Source organism: Alligator sinensis, unplaced genomic scaffold (assembly GCF_000455745.1).
Source record: "Alligator sinensis unplaced genomic scaffold, ASM45574v1 scaffold883_1, whole genome shotgun sequence".
NCBI classification, from domain to species: domain Eukaryota; kingdom Metazoa; phylum Chordata; order Crocodylia; family Alligatoridae; genus Alligator; species Alligator sinensis.
Genome location: NW_005842009.1, coordinates 2,927,849 through 2,947,673, shown reverse-complemented (window position 1 = coordinate 2,947,673; position 19,825 = coordinate 2,927,849). Strand labels below are relative to the sequence as shown.

General features: G+C 44.0%; 1 protein-coding gene across 1 annotated transcript in view; it reads right to left on the bottom strand.

Annotated features, from left to right (window-relative positions):
• CHUK (conserved helix-loop-helix ubiquitous kinase) overlaps positions 1-19,820 on the bottom strand; it is a gene marked incomplete at its 5' end in the record, with an annotated part of 43,660 nt that extends 23,840 nt beyond the window's left edge. The window contains 7 exons of the mRNA XM_014519107.2: positions 2,611-2,718; positions 5,204-5,328; positions 5,482-5,571; positions 6,718-6,806; positions 11,582-11,651; positions 16,705-16,819; positions 19,654-19,820. Coding sequence (XP_014374593.2) covers positions 2,611-2,718; positions 5,204-5,328; positions 5,482-5,571; positions 6,718-6,806; positions 11,582-11,651; positions 16,705-16,819; positions 19,654-19,820 — 764 coding nt within the window. The remainder of the gene's footprint in view (positions 1-2,610; positions 2,719-5,203; positions 5,329-5,481; positions 5,572-6,717; positions 6,807-11,581; positions 11,652-16,704; positions 16,820-19,653) is intronic.
• Positions 19,821-19,825: the final 5 nt, after the last annotated feature.

Below are 19,825 nucleotides of genomic sequence, written 5' to 3'. Positions count from 1 at the left end.
GCCTAGGCAGGGGGTTGGACTCAATGATCTGTTGAGGTCCTTTCCAACCCTAGCATCTATGAATCAAACATAAGACAAAATCCAACATATCAACAGTAGTGTTATTTTGGCATACAGGGAATCTAGTACTGTCTTCCATATGTATGCTTTATGGCCAAGCACCAGAGACAATGCTGTTCCAGAGCTTCTTGGGTATTCACTGGGCTTTTTAAACCACTTCACCTTGATGTTATGTTAATAGATCTAAATTTTTTTTTTTTAAATTAGGGGGACAAAACAATGTTTATGTCTAACAACCTTTCACTGGTTCCAGTTAGATTTAGATGTCCATACCAACAAGATTAGAGTGGAGAAGTGTCAGACTGCTTTTGTTGCTGCTTTTCCTAGCAAGCAGACATTCCAAGTCAGGCCCCAGTGTTATCCAAACAGCCAAAAGAAAGACAAAGGTCACCCACCTGTAATCAAAGTTCTTCAAGTGACCTCTGCACATGCATACACATGGGACTACATATGCAGTAGTACTCAGTGGAATACTCTGTCATTGCTCACTGTGCGCCCTCTTACTATTCCTGAATGTTCTCAGAACAACACGATAAAGCATGGCACGGTGCTGCTGCTAACTCGGTTCTTTCTACCATGCTTGTATCAGGGTTTTTGATTAGGGCTCTGAGGAAAAGGGGAATGTGGGCAGGGACTGGAAATGTGCAGAGGCCATTTTGAAGAACTTTAGTTATAGGTTAGTAACTATAAAGAAAACTATGAAGAAAACCATCATTTTTTTCTTCAAGTGGACTTTACACATTCTTACTCCTAGAATAATTTGATAAGCAGTACAAACCACTGAAGAAAGTGGGACCCAGAATCCTAAAAGGTGGCTGGAATACTGTCCTGTCAAGCCACGCACCACATCCAGATGTTAATCTAGTGACCAGATGTTTAACTGGTGTATGGAATGTGTTCCATCCTGCTGCTTCTCAGACTGCAATGACACTATGTCCAAGATGGTACAAATACCACTAGGCGTATGTCCACTCAGTTTTACAAGAAGTCACAAAGATTAGCTAGTAAATCTCTCCATTATGCTATACTGTTTGAAGTTAAGGTGAAACACCCTGATTTTTACTATCATCTGTAAGGGAAGGAGAAAGATAGTTTGGGGAACTTTTTACAGCCTTTAACCCTTTGCTTCTAACACACACTATGCAAGTTTAGACTTGCTTAAATATGCACGAAGTTGAGAGAAACTACTGATTGGTTAAAACGGACATCAGTTACTGCCTTGGGCAGGAAGGCAGGATATGGGTGCATGATCACTTTGCTTCCATAGAAAACTAAATGGTAGAGCCACCAAAGCTTGCGATTTGTTCATTCTTCTAGCAGAAGTTATTGCTGCACTGAATGCCATCTTGACTGATAGATGAAAGAGCACTTATTCCCTGACTCAAAGGTGGTCTCATATGTTGAGTAAAAGTTTTGGTTAAAGTCTCACGAGGGTGTCCGTTGAATGCTGACATATGTTCATCATTAACCATAGCTACATATGATACACTGTTCATTTGTACATAGTAAGTATGGTAGGTATCACAAGTATTTTCAGTAGATAGGGGAGCATTAGTATCATTGTATAAAGATAAAGTTTTACTGGAGCTTTAATACAGCATGTGCTTCTGGTCACCCATGTGCAAAAGGTAGATTGAAAGTACAACAGGTACAAAGAATGGCTACTAAGATGACCAGGAAAATGGAAAGTTAATCTTACAAGAAGAGACATGGGGCACATCTCCCTCACTCCTGACCACAAGACCGCAGCCACTGAAAAATATAAGTCCCACTGACTTGCTTCCCTCTATATGCCAAAAGCTGGAAATTAGACAGCCATAGAGTATTGGATAGGATGTCACTTGGAAAAGGCCTGAAGTGGGTATCCTAGGGTAGCGCTCAGACATAGTCTCAGGACAACTTGAGTGTGGTCCTGGGGGTGAACATTTAGGGCTGTGTTCCAACCTACTCCCAAGCCACCTATGCCATCTCTAGCTGCCAGTCTCCAGTGGGCCACAACTGAAGAGAGTAAGTAGGGTTTATTTTCTTGGCAGTCATCCTAAGGTTGGGAGGGAGGCTGCATATTCATGCCCTAGAACAGTGGTTCTAAGCCTTTTTTGTACCAGGACCCATTTGTAAACATCAATACCAGTCCCAGCCCAGTTATCCCCTACCCCCAGGTCCCAGCCCCCACAGTGTGGAGGGCACCCGGGGGGGGAGGGGTGTGTGTGTGTGTGTGGCAGCGGGTGTTGTATAGGGGCATAGTGGGCCCCATGCAGCCCCTTGCAAACTGGAACTCTGCAAGGGAAAAGCCATGGTTTTCCACATTTTTCTCCTTTAAAGGAGAATCCATTTTTAAAAGTTTGTTCACAACCCGTTCATATTCTTGTGACCCACTTTTGGATTGCGACCCACAGGTTGAGAAACACTACCCTGGAAGACCTTGGCTTGTTTAGTTTAGTAAAATACAGGCCAATAGGGAATACAATTGCTGTCAAAAATACATCAAGGCAGCATATACCAGGGAAAAGGAAGTCAAGAGGTGGACGTGCACAGCATGAACATACTTACCTACAAAGGCTGTTGGGCTGTGGCAAATGACTACTAAACCGAACTTCTCCTTTCATCTCTTCAAAAGCAAAGATGTGCTTAGCATCTTTCTTCTTGATTTTTTCATGCCTATGAAATAAAATTCCCCATGGATGCAATGATTCGTGTACTTGTTTAAGAACCCAATGAAAGCAGCATTAACAAAATCCACCAGCCTGGCAGCCCTGGAGTTCAAATTCCCTTCTCTAGACAGAACAGAGAGAAGGAATATGAGTTTCCTACTCATCCCTGACCATGTGTCTTACTTGGGGTAAAAGGGGAGTAGAGTCTCCACAGCCCATTCTGTCTTTGAAAGCTCTGTTGTGTCTGCCAGCAAAGACGCCTACTTGGTAACACATGTGGTAGAATCCTCTCTTATCTGGAGATCCATGATAGGGAACGGAAACTCAAAAAAAAATCACTGCCCACAGGGTAAGGGGACTGAATAAAAACAATTGGGCACTAAATAAATCGCATAAGTCAAATTTTCAGCAGTGGTCCAGGGAAGGTAACCTGTTGCCATTCAACCCATGGTGAAATACAATGCAGAAGTGTTAAAGCACAGCATTCTACTGAGTCACATAAATATCAAATAGGATTCAACAGAATATTAATGGCTGAAGTACCATCCCTGTATGGCCCCAGGCTGCATACAGTACTGCAGAAGTTCTGCCTCAGTTTCCCCAATGCAATCATCAACAACCTTCAGTTACAGCTACAGTCTACATCAGTAGTGCTCAACTTTATTATTATTATTATTATTATTATTTTTAATGTATGTGGGCCAAACCTTGAAATCTGAAGTGAGCCAAGGGGGGTATGACCACACCTCCTCTGGCCATGCAGTGAGCTTTCCACGTTCACTTACAGGTCAGTATGGCTCCTGCCAGAGCTCCACATGCACAGTGAGCTCACGAGTATGTCAGTGCCACCACTAACATTGCTAACCAGAGCCACCACTTCTGCACGGCTCTGAAGCGCAGGGGGTAAATTCCACTGCTGTTCACTGTTCGGCACCAAAACAACAGGGGACGAGTGGCTGCAGCATTCATTCCCTAGACTCCAGAGCCATGTGCAAACCTATATCCAGTCCATGGGTCATAGATTAAACACCAGTGGTCTACACTGAGATATCAACCCATGCCAGCCTATCAGCAAGGAAAGTCCCCATTGTCACAACCCAAAATAACCTTTGGCCTCACTTAGATTAGCTCTTAGACAGCAGAGCTGGGCTCTCTCCTTTTTAACAAGTCTTCACAACTGACATGAGCCAAGTGTAGTAATCATAGTCAGACCTGACGCATTACAGTTCATTAACCCCCTCCTGGTTAGTGTGACTCAGCACAGTAGCTGTTGCTTCAGTCATTTTAACTCAGTGACTACGGTCTTGAATCCTTTGCCATTTTATAATATGCAGTGTTTGCTTTAACATGTTGAAGAATTTAATGCCACATAAGGATAAAGCTGATTCTGAAGTGGAAAAAGAAATACTTTTGGGCTGAGAACATGGTGTGGAATTCACCCACTCTCATAGGAGACATGTCTCTAGAATCTCAACGTGCATTTAAAAAAAACCCCCAAACTTTCCAGCCTTTACGACAGCAAAAAAAACTTCGCAAATTTGAAGAGAATGTAAACCAGTGCAGTCAAGCCTTCCTGATTCAGCAGGCAATCTGAAGCAATAGCTTTGAGTAATGTGAACTATACCAGTCTGTTTAAACTGAACTCAGAAGATAACCGTCAGCATAGTGAAATAATGGGGACACAGTGAAGTAGATGGATTATCAAAAATTAATTCTATGTAAGAGCTACTTTTAATGACTGGAAATTTAATTAAGTAACAAAAAAAAATTAATATGTTTTAAATTTATCCAAAGATGCTGCAGAATTTTGTGCATTTTACCATAATGCCACAGAATTTTGGTCAAAGCTACAGAAGTGTAAATGAAGCCTTAATATTATTAACTGTGTGTATCGCAATGTCCATCATTAAGGCTGCACAATATTTCCCATTACAGCACTATTTTCAGTTGCTCATAATTTTGCCAAGTCTGGGCTGAATTCCTTCAAGAGAAATTTGGATGTTTATCTTGCTGGGATCCTGTGGCCCCAGCTGACTTCCTGCCCCTGGGGCAGGGGGGGCTGGACTCGATCTTCCAAGGTCCCTTCCAGTCCTAATGTCTATGAAATCTATGAAATTTCTAAATGACATGCTTGCCTCAAGCTGAATCTTTCTGGGGCATTTCAAAAAACAGTTCAGTCTTTGCTCTAAATGAGATTTGTAAAAATAACAAAATGGTTGCAAGTGTGTTGGACCATGGACAAGTTAACACGTCATGCTTTACTGTGGAAACTCAAAGTTTGGCAAAGGAGGAAATCACTCTAACTCTGGAAATACTGCACATATCAGGAAGGTAGAGTTAAAGGCAAAATGCCAATAGCCACTTCAAAATCTCCAAACAAAAAAGTAGTACAATGACAATCATTTCAATCCATACCATCCCATGTCCAAAAGAGGGAGAGCAGATCTGTCAAACCTAATGCTTGGCACCCTCTCCTCTAGCAAATATCTTACCATGTAAATGGCTCAAGGTTGTGTAGAAAGGGTCTAAATCCAGCAATGCTTTCAAATACCATTGTTCCAAAGCTCCAGTAGTCTACAGCAACAGTATAGGACTTATTCTTGAAGAGTTCTGGAGCCTAAAAACAGTAATATGCTTTAAAATTAAATTTCAGAGAACACAGTTTTCCCCATTTCATAGGGAAACTATATAGGGAAACACTAAAGCAAAACTGATTTCTGCCGAAACAAATTCTACACATAAAACCAAAAAATCCCTCAAACAATCTTACCAAATATTGCAAAGTCCCAACAAATGATGTGCATAAACTTCCTTGATCCAGATCCTTGGCATATCCCAAGTCTATTATTTTGTGAATAAACTGTAAAAATACAAAGCAAATATTACAACAGTAAGGAGAAATTAACAAAAAGAAGAAAAAAAATCATAGTTGCAGGCCTGGTGAGGGACATCCAGATGTTATCTCACTAAAAAAGGGGTGGTGGGAACAAAAACCCAGAGAACGAATCAGTGAACTGACAAAAATATTTCAAACGAACCTGTTCCACTACATAGTACTAGAACGTTGATGTTCGTCCATGAAAGCCAGGGGTCAATAACTTTTAGAGCAACAGGCCACCACTTGAGACCAGGTCATACTGCGTACCAGCTCTCTGCCCTACCACCCACCTCCATAGCACTGAGGTTGCCTCCTGCCACCTCCACTGTATACCATTGCTTCTACCACTCCCTGCCATCCCTGTCCCCAGTGGCACTGAGAAGGGCTAAATTTGGTGGCAAGTGACTGCCTTGCATTCTAGTAGGCAAGCAGAGCAGCAGGGGCACTGTGGGACAGATTGGCAATACAGCATGAGGTAGAGAGAGGGGACACACAGCACTGAACTCAGTGCTGTGGGTCCCCTGTGCCACTGCAGACTTGATCCCAGCACTCTGTGGGCTGAATTTGGTCTACGGGCCATAGGTTGTAAATCCCTGACATAAGCCATAATCATTCGTTTCATAACTGTTTATAACGTAACTTGAATATTACAATCCACTACTGTCCTGAAACTAACAGGATTAGGTTTGAATGAAGTCAACAGGGGGAAAAGGCAAAACAAAAGAATATTTTCACTGAGAAATCAGAATCAGACTGAATACCAGGACACATTTATTTCTGCACACCACCTCAAGAAATCCAACACATATGTAAAAATAAAGTTCAATGCAATGTATATTGTTGAAACCGTGCTATGTCAGAATTAATGAATAGGAAAAAAAGAATGTTTCATTAAAGTAATTGACCAAATGGCAATTCTTTGAGGACCAGCAAAATGGGATTTGAAATTTTAAGAGGCCAGAAAAAACTTGTTATAAAAATCATGGTTGCATTTTCAACCTCATTCAGTGCCAAAAGAAGCCACTAGCAGTTTTAACTTCAATCAAATCAAGCCAAAGTTGCTGTGCAGCTCACAGGCCTGATATCTGGTGCATCAGCTCAATTCATTGGCAGAGATGTTTTACTTACCTTCCCACCTTCATCCTGAAGAACAATGTTTTCTGGCTTTAGATCTCTGTGTATAATTCTGTTTTCATGCAAATACTGGATACCAGACCCTGAATAAAATCAAGTGTTTGATGTAAGAGATAAATACCCATAGTAAAAAGAATACAAACAAACAAAAACCAAAAAAACCCAAGACTAGTAAATGTCTAACACCTCTGCGTTATATCCTGACCATAAACAGCTTAGAAAAGTCCTGAGGATGTGCCTCATTGCTGCTCCTAAGCTCTCTTAAGACAAAGCAGGCCTTTATGCTCCCCAGTTGCTGGGCTTGGGCTGTACAGAGCAGCAAATGGAAAGGCCTTGTTTCTCCATAGCAGTCAAAGGCACAGCCAGGAGATTGTAGGCATGGCTCTAATCTCCCTAATCATTCTCCTGGCAGCTATCCAGTACCAGCTATGCATCACATGCTGATCACATGCTTACGGCACACAGCAGTCTTCCTGAATCTGCAGACAGCCTGGATCAGATCTTGCAAGGGACAACCACTTTACAGAACTCAGTGGGTTGTTGACAATATGCTGTTGGCGAATATACTGTATTGTTCTGATTATAAGTTTACCTTTTTTTTCTTGCAAAAATGCCATAAAAACCACACCTGACTTGCACACAGCATTGACCTTTGTACTCACAGTATTGTTTTTGCATAGAATAAAAATACGAAGTCAGAATTTCTTTTCAGTGCAGTTTATTTTAGTACCTTTAGTGCAAATAACTCTTTGTGTCCTTTCCTTGGTTATTTGATTTTCTTGTAGGATTTTGTAATGGTGATAACACAAATAAAGGCATTGAACTGTTATACAAGGAAAAGTTTCTTTTTCCTAAAATAAAACTTGAAAATGTGAGGTTGACTAAAATAAAGTGTTGCCTTGTATTCAGAACAGACTAGTATATTCTAAAGCAAGTGAAAGTTAAGAAGTTGAACTTGCTATGCAAAATGCTGCTGAAAGAAAGCAAAAAAAGAGGAAAGTTTAATTGTGAAGTGAACTGTGGTTTGATGAAAAAGAACTACTAAACAGGGGTTTGCCAAATTTTCCGGTGAAGTTCCACAATTATCAGAACAACAGGTCAGAATCCTTAAAGATGGAAGGAAGCATGCTTTGAACTAACGGTTGACTGAACAAGGTTGCCCCCACATCGGGCATGTCCCAGTGGGGGCTGCACCTTGTAAACTGCTCAACAGAAAAAGGAGCCTGGAACACTATCATCGCTGTGTCGATCATCAGCAGGGATCCTGGTTTTCTCCGATAAAAAAAAATCCCCAATTTTCAGATTAAAAGAAGTAAACCCAAAATCCACATCTTTCTGTAATTAAAATGAAACACCGCTATAGTGTTTCTAAATGTTAATCTATAGTGGCATTTCATTTTAATCACAGAAAAATGTGGATTTTGGGTTACTATTTTTAATCTGAAAATTGGGGATTTTCTTTTATCAGAGAAAACCAGGATCCCTGCTGATCAACATGATGAAGACAGTGTTCCAGGCTCCATTCTGTATTGAGCAATTTACAAGGTGCAGCCCCACTGGGACGTGATTGATGTGGGGGCAGCCTTGTTCAGTCAACAGTTCAAAGCATGCTTCCTTCCATCTTTAAGAAGAATTCTGACCTGTTGCTCTGATAATTGTGGAACTTCGCTACAGTGGTGTTTCATTTAATCATGGAAAAATGTGGATTTTGGGTTACATTTTCCAATTAAAAAATTGGGGATTTTTTTTTAAATCAGAGAAAACCAGGATCCCTGTTGATCAGTATTAGCAGCATCATATGCTAGAACCTACAGATGTGTCATCTTACTTACTGCTTAGGCGTTTCTTTACTTTGGAACTGAATCACACAATACTGCCATGTTCAGGGCTCTTCCTGAGGTTTCAGGGCCATCACCCAGCCTTTATCTCCCACAGCTGATTGATTTTCAAGCTCAACCTACTCAGCTGATATTTGCCTTCTACCTAACTAAAGCCTTATCAGATGGCCACTGCATTTTCTGTTCTCCTTCCTTTTGTGTGTATTCATGAAGTAACAGGCTCAGATTAGCAACAATAGCTTAAAAGCTAAATACCACAACCTATAAAGCTGCCTCCTCCTCATGACCCAGTTAAACAAGGTCACTAAATCAAACACAGATTTATTATCATACAAGGTTACAGAGCAGACAGAAAGAATCTATCAAATTAAGATGAATTTGCTACTGTCTGGGAAAGTCTTTAAATTTAATCATGCACGGGCATTTCATTTTCATGTTCAGGCCTGGCCGATGTGTAAGTGAAACCAAATGTTCCACTATAAAACCCCTAAACAGAACTATTAGGGACCTCCTGACTTACCAACACCAGTGTCCTGTTGTCACAGGCACCATGCCATACAGTAACTGAATAACTCCCTTCATGCTAGAAGGGAGGAATGGGCTCCACTTGGACCACGACAGGTTACAGGGGTGGGCAATAAGAACAGGATGGGTTTCAACACTGACAAGTGCAAGGTGCTGCACCTGGGGAGGAAGAACCAGCGCCAGACCTACAGGCTGGGGGACTCCCTTCTCGTCAGTGCAGAGACAGAAAAGGATCTTGGAGTCATTATTGATGCCAAAATGAACATGGGCCAACAGTGTGGGGATGCGGTCAGGAAGGCCAACCGCACCTTGTCATACATCCACAGATGCATCTCAAGCAGGTCCAAGGAGGTAATCCTCCCCATCTATGTGGCATTGGTCAGGCCGCAGTTGGAGTACTGCGTCCAGTTCTGGGCACCACACTTCAGGAGGGATGTGGACAGCATGGAGAAGGTTCAGAGGAGGGCCACCCACATGATCAGGAGGCAGCAGGGCAGGCCCTACGAGGAGAGGCTACGGGACCTGAACCTGTTCAGCCTCCACAAGAGAAGGCTGAGGGGGGATCTAGTGGCCTATTACAAACTAGTCAGAGGGGACCAGCAGGTATTGGGGGAGTCCCTGTTCCCCCGAGCAGTACCAGGAGTGACTAGAAATAACAGTCACAAGCTGGCAGAGGGTAGATTCAGACTAGACATCAGGAGGCACTACTTCACAGTCAGGGCGGCTAGGACCTGGAACCAACTTCCAAGCGGAGTGGTGCTGGCTCCTCCCCTGGGGGTCTTTAAGAGGAGGTTAGACAAACACCTTGCCGGGGTCGTTTGACCCCAGTACTTTTTCCTGCCATGGCAGGGGGGCAGACTTGATGATCTGCTCAGGTCCCTTCCGACCCTACCAACTATGAAACTATGGAAGTGATCAAGCTCCATCTCAGAACCCTATTCCTCCATCCTAAACCCAGGTGCTTTTTCACTATCATAAGCAACATGGCAATAAGTAATAATAGCATAATTTAAATTATACCACCCCTAAGACAGTTAAATCTGCACAATCCAACCAAAAACAAGCATTTTGTTCCTGACCATTTTATCAGGAACAGCCAGCTAATACACTTTGCCCACATTTCCAAGCTGCCTCCAACCTGACCCAACTGTCATAATTCCCATGTTTTACATGCAAATATGATACCAAATATGTGGTATCATAAAAGCACAAAAAGGAAGATTGTGTAATTTGTTTTATATGCAATTTAATGACAAACTCTGAATGCACCTGAAATGGTTACAGAATTATCAGCCAGCTGAACTGAGACTGAAAACCATAGCAACACTATCACAAAATTTAGATTTAGCTTATAGGGAAGAGGTGGGGGGGCTTGCCAATAGGTGGAAAAGAAGCAAGAATACAAGGAGACAGAGTTTGGATCTTAAAAATCATACATTCTGTCCTACCATGCCATGTATGTGATCCCAATTGTGCAACAGGTGTGTAGGGAGCCTTGGGGTTTATGCTACTTGCAAACTCTACATGATAGGCCAATGATTTTCAACTTTTGAGACCCGATATGGTCTTGTTTGTTTTGGATCCAAACTCTGTCTCCTTGTATTCTTGCTTCTTTTCTACCTACTGGCAACCCCCCCACCTTTCTAATAAGCTAAATCTAAATTTTGTGGTAGTGCTGTCATGGTCTGCAGTCTCACAATGCAGCTGGCTGGTAATTCTGTAACCATTTCAGATGATATTAAGCACCCAAAGCAGGAACACAAGCAAGGCACTTTTGCTGATGGGCAGGAAGGACAGTGTGGTAAGGTTTCCTCTCTGCTTTTTGTTTTATAACAAACAGTCACTACAAAAAGGCTAGGTAGCATGCTACGTTTTGGCAAGCAGATTCACACCCACTCCAGAGACTGTACAACGTGACTGTGTATGGGGGCTTACCCTGTACACTCAAGGAGAGATGAATAAAGTATCTAGACCAGAGGTCAGCAACCTTTTAGGAGTGGTGGGCCTAATTAGCCCAGCTTGTTCCAAAGATGGGCTGCTGTCACACTTCCAACCCAGCTACTGCTCCTCCCACTGCCAAATTACCACCAAAGTCCTGGCTTTGAGCATGAGACAGAATCAGTTGGCGGGCCATAATTTGCTGACCCCTGCAATTGATCATGTACTCTAAATCCTGTTCTGACAGTAAAGTATATCTACTGAAACCTGACATGACAGACCGCACACTTTAAAGAACAATCTTTAAAACATCACAGGGCAAATGATAACACATGTGCAATACAAATTTGCCAGTTTCTGAAAGATGGAGATGAACATGTTCTTTGTCAATGACCACGAATCATCATCATAGTGGAACAAAACATTTTTATAATGCTATGAAAACGTGTCTGTTTTGGCACCTTTACTTGTTAGCCCTTTCTCAAGGATTGGCTGGAACAACAAAACAGAGCTGTATGGCAAACATGCAAAAGTAAGTAAAGTCACAGATTACATACCAATGTCGCTAAGCAGTGAAAGAATCTGACTCTCTTTAAGTCCACAGCAATTTTCTGGTTTGTTTAGCAACTATGGAAAAGAAAAAAACAATCTTATTTTGCTATGAAGAATTAGTCAAGAGCAGCCTCCTCCATCTCAAGCACCACCACCCAAAAACAATTAAGCTCAGGCTTAATTCAAGTGAGCTAAAGATGATTCAATGAAAAAGTGATAAAAGGATGGAAAGAAAAGTGTTTATAAGTTTATGAGGACAGTAGTTTGGAAAGAAGATTTTAAGAGAGTGACTATTATCAGTGATGTGTATAGCAACAGTCAGAGCCCATCAAATTAACTGGAAGTCATAATGAAGAGCATGTGGCTCCCAGATTCTGCATTTTAGCCCACCACCTCAACAAATTTAAATAATATAAAATGAAATAAGATTCAGGACTAGCCTTAGTTTCTGGTACAAGCTTGCTAGTTAGAAGAACAACTGTCTAAAACAGGAAACCACTGCTAAGAGGCCAAAGGACAAAAATAGTCTTTCTTGCCCAAGTGCAGGGGGGCTGGCCCCAGTGATCTGTAAGGTCCCTCCCAGCCCCTAACATCTATGAAACTATAAGCATACCCCAAAAAGCCACACGCTGGCAGGAGCACAACACCAAGCAGCAGCCTGCCACAGGGATAGAAAGCAGGACCACATGATCTGCTTTCTCTAATGTAAGCGATCCCAGGGAGTGGGAGCCATCAAGAGACTCGTTACAGCCACCAGATTCTCCTTTTGACTCAGGGTGACTGCTGCTTTAACCTGCACAAGCTCACTATGGACCTTAATGGACCCATTCACCCTCTGGGAACTACAGTGAATCCTGGCAACACCTGGAGCTCTGGGGAAGAAGACATAAGAACCAGCAATGTGGGTTGTATATCTCTTGAAGACAGTGCACCATGCCTGCCTTTGGCTGGGATATAGTAATTAGTCTCCACTCTATTTGCACCACCTGAGCAACGCAAAGGAAAAACAGCAGAGTAAAAAAAAACTTGCCACGGGCCAGAGTGGTGCCTGAAGGCCTTTTAAAAAAAAAAAAGATTCTCATTTCTATCAACTGCCGGGCCTATACTGGCCCAGCCCCAAGTAACCTGCTGGTTGCTCTTCTTCAGATCAGCTATGCCCAAAATTCACTCTCTGCCAGCTGGAAACCTGCCACACAGTCATTCAGTATTTTGGTTGTACTAACTGTTTCTCTCCAGATCACTCCCAGCAGGCTAAACATTAATGTAGCATTCCCCGAGATGGCTGAGTTGCTGTGGTACAGAAGAGTGTGTTGTTTCCTGTAGTAAAAGTCTGTGCGTGACTTTATTTAATGCAAGGAAGTTAGTGCTCAGAAACAACAACCGCATGGTATCAACAAGATGGAGATACGGGCCCAGTGACAAGGTAGAATCCTAGATGACAGGAGACCTCCATCTTGCTGCAGCCTTCCTCCCTCTTCACAACCACTGAGATCCTGACATCTTCTTGCACCTGATCTGCTGTTGGGGTTGGACCGTAGTCTGTGTGGATCATAATTTGTCTGAAACCTGCCCGCAGGCCGGTTTGCCATGGGTGCCCCTGCCAGGAGCATGTCACTGGGCGACATAGTTCTGAGGATCACTGGGACATGCAAGCCTCTCCATCACTATGAGGTCTCGGTCACAGAGGGCTGACTGACTACTGTCCACTATTTACTCACTCTTCAGCACTGGACAGTTACTTGGTATCTCATCAATCATCTTTTGAAAGCTGAGCACTCAACTATCTAATCAGACTGACCCCTCCTCTGTCCATTCACTTTTTTGCTATCTTCTTACACATGCGACTTCAGCTCTGTATTTCTCACCCTCTATTCTTTCACCCTATGCCCCAACAAACTCCCCTATCTGCACATTCACCTCTTCTTTCTGCCCTTGCTCCATCTTGCTTACTCCACATTCCTTCTTCTGCCATTGTTAGAAATGCCCATCCCAACCCCAGCCCTGACTCATCCAAGTCCTCCTTTCCCTCCTGCTACCACTAAAATGCCAGATCCACCTCAATTAAAGCTACTTCCACTCTCAGCAGCTCCATCTCCAAGACCTGAACTGCTAATACTGCCTCTTGAGCCCCACTTTTATAATCTATGACCCATCTAATTCCACCCAATGCCCTCTGGGCTTCTCTGCTTCACAATCTCATACAATTGTTTTTGGTTACTTCACCTTTCACACTGATACTCCAAATAGCCTCAAGCTACCTGCCCACTTCCTCCTCTGACCTACCTGCCTGGATTAGATCTCTCATGCACGCAATCTTGCTCTCTGACCTTTCTACCGCTACCTTGCCCCTGATCACTACCTTGCCTGTTCAGCACTTCCTACCAGCTCATTCCAGCATCTTGCTACCAAATTCTTCAGAAACTTCCAGTTCAGTGTCACAACTTCTATATTCATGTTCCCCACTGCTGTCACACCTCTAACAGAAGTCCTTCAACCCTGCTGGTTGGAGGAAAGTTATCTGGGCTTGTGCGTGGAATTCATTGAGGGTGAAGCGCTATAGCTGTTTAGCCTCTTTTGCCAGTGACCCATGTTCTCATCACCTTCTCTCAACCACCTTACTCCTCTCTCCTTCACTCTTTTTTCCCTACCCTTTTAACCAGCTTCCTTCTCTTTCATAGAATCACAGAAAATTAGGGTTGGAAGGGATTTCAGGAGATCATCTAGTCCAAACCCCTGCTCAAAGCAGGACCATCCCCAATTAGATCATCCCAGCCAGGGCTTTGCCTAGCTAAGTCTTAAAAGCCTCCAAGGATAACCTCTCCGGGTAACCTGTTCCAGTGCTTTACTACTCTCCTCATGAAAAAGTTTTTTTTCCTAATACCGAACCTAAACTACCCTTGCTGCAACTTCACACAATTGCTCCTTGTCCTGTCACCTGCCACCACTGAGAACAGTCTAGTTCAGGGGCAGGCAATTATTTTGGGCAGAGGGCCGCTTACTGAGTTTTGGCAAGTCATCGAGGGCTGCGTGACAGACAGCTGGGGGCAGATAAATATTAATTTTCTAAATTTTTTAGGGGCCCCACGGGCTGGATAGAATGGCCCAGTGGGCCTCATTTTGCCCACCCCTGGTCTAGTTCCATCCTCTGTGGAACCACCTATCAGATAGTTGAAGGCTGTCATTAAATCCCCCCTTAGTTTTCTCTTTTCCAGACTAAATAGGCCCAGTTCTCTCAGCCTGTCCTCATAAGTCATGTGCCCCAGCCCCCTAACCATTTTCACTGCCCTCCAATGGACCCTCTCCAATTTGTCCTCATCCAGTAATGGGGGGCCTTAAACTGAACACAGTACTCCGGAGGTGGCCTCACCAAATAGAGGGGAACCATCACTTCCCTCGATCAGCTGGCAACACTTGTACTGATGCAGCCCAGTATGCTGTTAGCCTTCTCTGCAACAAGAGCACACTGTTGGCTTGTATTCAGCTTACTGTCCACTGTAACCCGCACTGCAAAGCTGCTGCTTAGCCAGTTGGTCCACAGTTTGTACTGGTACGTGGGATTATTCTCTCTTAAGTGCAGGACTTTGCACTTGTCCTTATTGACCCTCATAGGATTTCTTTTAGTCCAATCCTCAAATCTGTCCGGCTATCACTAAATCCTAGTCCTACCCTCCAGTGTATCTACTACTCCCCACAGCTTGGTGTCATGTGAAAACTTGCTGAGGGTGCACTCCATCGCATCTTCCAGGCCAGTGATGAAGATATTGACCAAAACCAGCTCCCAGGACCAACCCCTGGGGCACTCCACTTGATACTGGCTGCCAGCTAGACATTGAGCCACTGATTACTACCTTCTGAGCTCAACCATCAAGCCATTTTTCTATCTACCTTATCCATTCATCCAACCCGTACTTCTTTAGCTTGCTTGCAAGAATCTTTTGGGAGACTGTCTCAAAAGCCTTGCTAAAGTCAAGGTATAACATGTCCACTGCTCTTCCCGCGTCCACAGAGCCAGTCATTTCATCATAGAAGGCAATCAGGTTAGTCAGGCATGACTTGCCCTTGGTGAATCCATGCTGACTGTTTCCAGTCACTTTCTTCTCTAAGTGCTTAATCCTTTCCAAGACAACAAGGTCTGATGATCTCCCCATTTTTAAAGAGAAAACTTCAATTCTTGACCCATTTCAGCCTCAAATTAATACTCACTTTGCTTTCTTTCCCAAATCCTCAACTGGCTCATGAAACTGCTCCCTGGAGTTCCTTTCTTCCAGCTCCATCTAGCTTCCACTTTATTCTTTTTCCCTAGGGAAGTCCACCAGTCCTCAGGCTGTCATCACCTGCAGCACATCTCTTTGTTTTGTCTTCTATTTGAACCACCTACCATTTTTGTTCTATAAAGAGCCCTCCATAATTAGTTTAGATAAAATTCCGATTTCTAAACAGTCCTCATTTATTCACTAATCCGCATATGAACAACTTTCCTTGCAAATCCCCACTGTAATGAAAGAGGGTGAGCAAAAGTGTATTTGCGCATATTGCTGCCATCTGTTCGGCTACTGAAAGGTTTCTGCAAGTATACCATTAAGGAGTTTCTTCCAGTGTCCGTCTCCTGTCTTCCCAGATTACCTCTACTCTGTTTTTAAACACTTTCCTAATTCAACACACAGTATCAGCAATCAGTCACTTCGCCAGCCCAAGGAAGCCAGACTGTTTAACAATCGAGCTATACAAGAATCTAGAAGGAACATGTCAGCTGACAATACATCAAGCTTGTACATACTCCAGAAGGACTTCCCTACTACAGATCTGTCATACACACTGGACATTAACTCTAAACTGAGTATAGAAGAATTTGCATGTTTTGTGCAGCACTGATACAGCTGCCTTAGTGCAAATCCCAATGTAGACATGTTGTTGCAATGTAGAGTGTAGAGTGCACTTGTGTTAGTCCTCACCATAAAGTACCCTGGTGCAAGCCCAACACTGGTTGGTCTGTTTTGGTTTGTGTGAGTGTATCTAGACAAGTTACATTAGTGCAAAAAACCCAATCTAGTCAGGCCCATGGATGCTCAAAATTATGAACACACTTTACTCACTCATTCAGCTATAATTCTAAACAAGCAGGCATTACCTTCCTGAGATCACCTCCTGAACAGTACTCCATTGCAAGAAGAGGGACATCATTAACTAGGAAGTTCATCTCCTCAGGAACTTCACAGGCTTTTACTATGTTGGGATGGTTTAACCTAGGCACATGGAAAACATGATGAAAATCTTGACCCTGATATTTCTGTAGAAGTTCAAGAAGGCAAAAGCATCAATTAGCCATTTCAAACATGGGCACAGTAAGATTTCTCTTCCTCAAGCACTTGATGGCTAAGATATAATCTCTGACATGTAATTATCAGTACCCAAGTGTACAAAACAAAGTTCACACCCTCTAACAGCAAGCATACCAGAGATGACTAAAAGGACGGTCTAATACAGGGGTGGGCAAACTGTGACCCACGGGCCAGACACAGCCTGCCAGGCCATTCTACCCGGCCCACAGGGCCCATAAAAAACGTAAAAAGTTAATATTTATCTGCCCCTGGCTGCTTGTCATATGGCCCTGGATGTCTTGCCAAAACTCAGTAAGCGGCCCTTCGCCCGAAATAATTGCCCACCTCTGGTCTAACAGTTAAGGGACTGGAGTTGAACTCTGTGCCACAATTTCTGCCCCTGTCAAGTGGAAATAACTCTTTCCTCCAGGGCCCAGCCCAGGGATACTTCAAGGATGTTTGTGATGCATTCAGACACTCTGCTGTTCAAGTTTGTAGATTGGGAAAGCAAATGTTTACATCAGGGGCATGTGAAACACCCAACCGTTTTCCAAAACTAAAAAGAAGGAACAAAACTTGGGCACACCGAGATCATTTCCAGTTGAAGTACAGACATCCAGGTCAGAATCAATCAAGTGACTAAAAAGACTGCATAAAGTAAACTCTCTCAGTAGTTTATTTTAGCTTTACTTCTACATGGGAAATAAAAACCTAGGAGAGAAGCTGGTTTCACACTCATGCATTCCATCTTTCCACCTCAATAGCACCTCAGACAGGTTTTCCTACCTTCTTTAACCTTTTCCCAGCTAGTTCTTTCAAAAAGCTATTAACTCTGTATCCATTTTTAATGTTTCCTCTCTCTTCCTTCCCCATCTCCCCCACATACCATGTCTCTCCTTTCTATCCCTAGCTCCTTTCATTCCTTCCTCTTCTACCCCTTCTTCTTGGTGGACTTTAATCCCTCTCTCCGCCTTTAGTGCTAGTCTGGCCTTCAGAAGGAAGTTATCTATAGCCTGCCTATCCACAGAAGATAAAAATTAGGGAACTTCCAAGTCCCAGCAAGAAATCCTCCCTTTTCTTTTAGCTAGGACCACCCAAGCGGTGGCAAGGGTGGTACAAGTCCTCTGTCTCTAAAGACAGGGTCTGCCCTTGACTTTCCTGAGGACTGTGACCAGATCCTGCATTCTTGTGGGACACCACCCAGGGGAACCTCATATCCTCTGATCACTCCCTCAATTAGTCCAAGTCACCCCTGCCCTCCCTCTCAAAAAGATTCTTGTGTCAAATGTCTCTCCAAAGTCCCACAGTCCATTTCTGCTTCCAGGAAGTTCACCGCAAGAAGATGGACTGTTATAAAGCAGCGACAGACTTGTTCTTTGGAAACTGCTGCTAATGTGACAAAACTGCTCCAGCACCTCAACGATTTTCTCTGTGGGCCAAATATGCAGCTTTAACCAGTTAAAATAGAAAATTTCTGGAAGCGGAGTCTGAGGCAAACCCTATCTAAACCAGAGATGATATCCTTCCCCCACCAAGCCCTCAGTTCAAGGGAGCTGCTTTAAGCACTGCATAGTCTTATGCCAAGGTCACATCTGTATGCAGCCCAAAATTCTCCTATCAAACTTCAGGCTGCCCCAACCATGCTCTTAGGGCCACCAAGAAGCATTTGCTAGGAAGGCAGGGAACAGAGTCAGTGTTATCTGGCCAAATTTTTGTAATTCATTCTCCCCTACCCAAAGGGAGGTAGAAAATCACAGCAGCCTGGGAATCCTACGGTGCAGATCAGCTGAAGCAGAGCCTACTGCTGTTTCCTGCTGGAACTGCCACTATAGATTTCATAAACGTTAGGGCTGGAAGGGACCTTGTAAGATCATCAGGTCCAGCCCCCTGCCCAAGGGGCAGGAAGTCAGCTAGGATCAAAGGATCCCAGAAAGATAAACAGCCAAACGTTTCATGAAAGTGTTCAGAGTAGGTGCTTGCATCACTTCTGAGGAGAGCCTGTTCCAGACCTTGGGGGCTTGGACAGTAAAGAAGTTTTGCCTTACGTTCAGCCTAAAACGGCCTTGCAGGAGTTTGTGACCATTGGACCTTGTCATCCCTTGGGGCGCTCTGGTGAACAGGCATTCCCCCAGTTCCTGGTGCACCCCCCTGATGTACTTACAGGCGGCCACCAAGTCACCCCTGAGCCTGCGCTTTTCCAGGCTGAAGTCCCATGGCTTGCAGCCTCTCTTCGAAAGGCCTGTTCTCTTGCCGTCTGATCATGCGTGTGGCGCTCCTCTGGACTCTTTCAAGCTTCTCCACGTCCTTCCTAAATTGTGGAGCCCAGAACTGGATGCAGTACTCCAGCTGCGGCCTCACCAAGGCCGAATACAGCAGAATGACATCCTGGGTCTTGCTCGAGATGCGTCAGTAGACGCAAGCCAGGGTTTTGTTCGCTTTGCCAACTGCAGTATCACACTGGTGGCTCATATTCATCTTGTGGTCAATCATGACCCCCAAGTCTTTCGGTCACGGTGCTAGCGAGCGTAGCACTGCTGAGCCTATAAGTGTGACGTGGTCCATCCCCCTCCCCGCTGAGGTGGAGCACCTTGCATGTCTATCACGGCCGCTCTCCAAGTACTTCTCTGGCTACAACAGGCCACTGCAGACAGGCTGATCACCCACCTCACAAGTGAAGACTGCTTATGACGCACCGGTGCCCGAGCCACACGCAGTTCCCCCTGGATGGGAAGGGTAATAGGAAGCAGAGGCAGACTTACTTCTTCATGATCTGAATTTCATGGCACCACCGGTCCTTGTTTTTCACACTGAGCTCCAGACGGCAGGATTTAATCGCCACCTTCTCACCAGACTCCTGCAACACAAGAGCTGGGGGTGACTGGGCAGGCCACCGGGAGGGAAGGGGGTCACCGCTGGGGTCCGTTTCGTTTC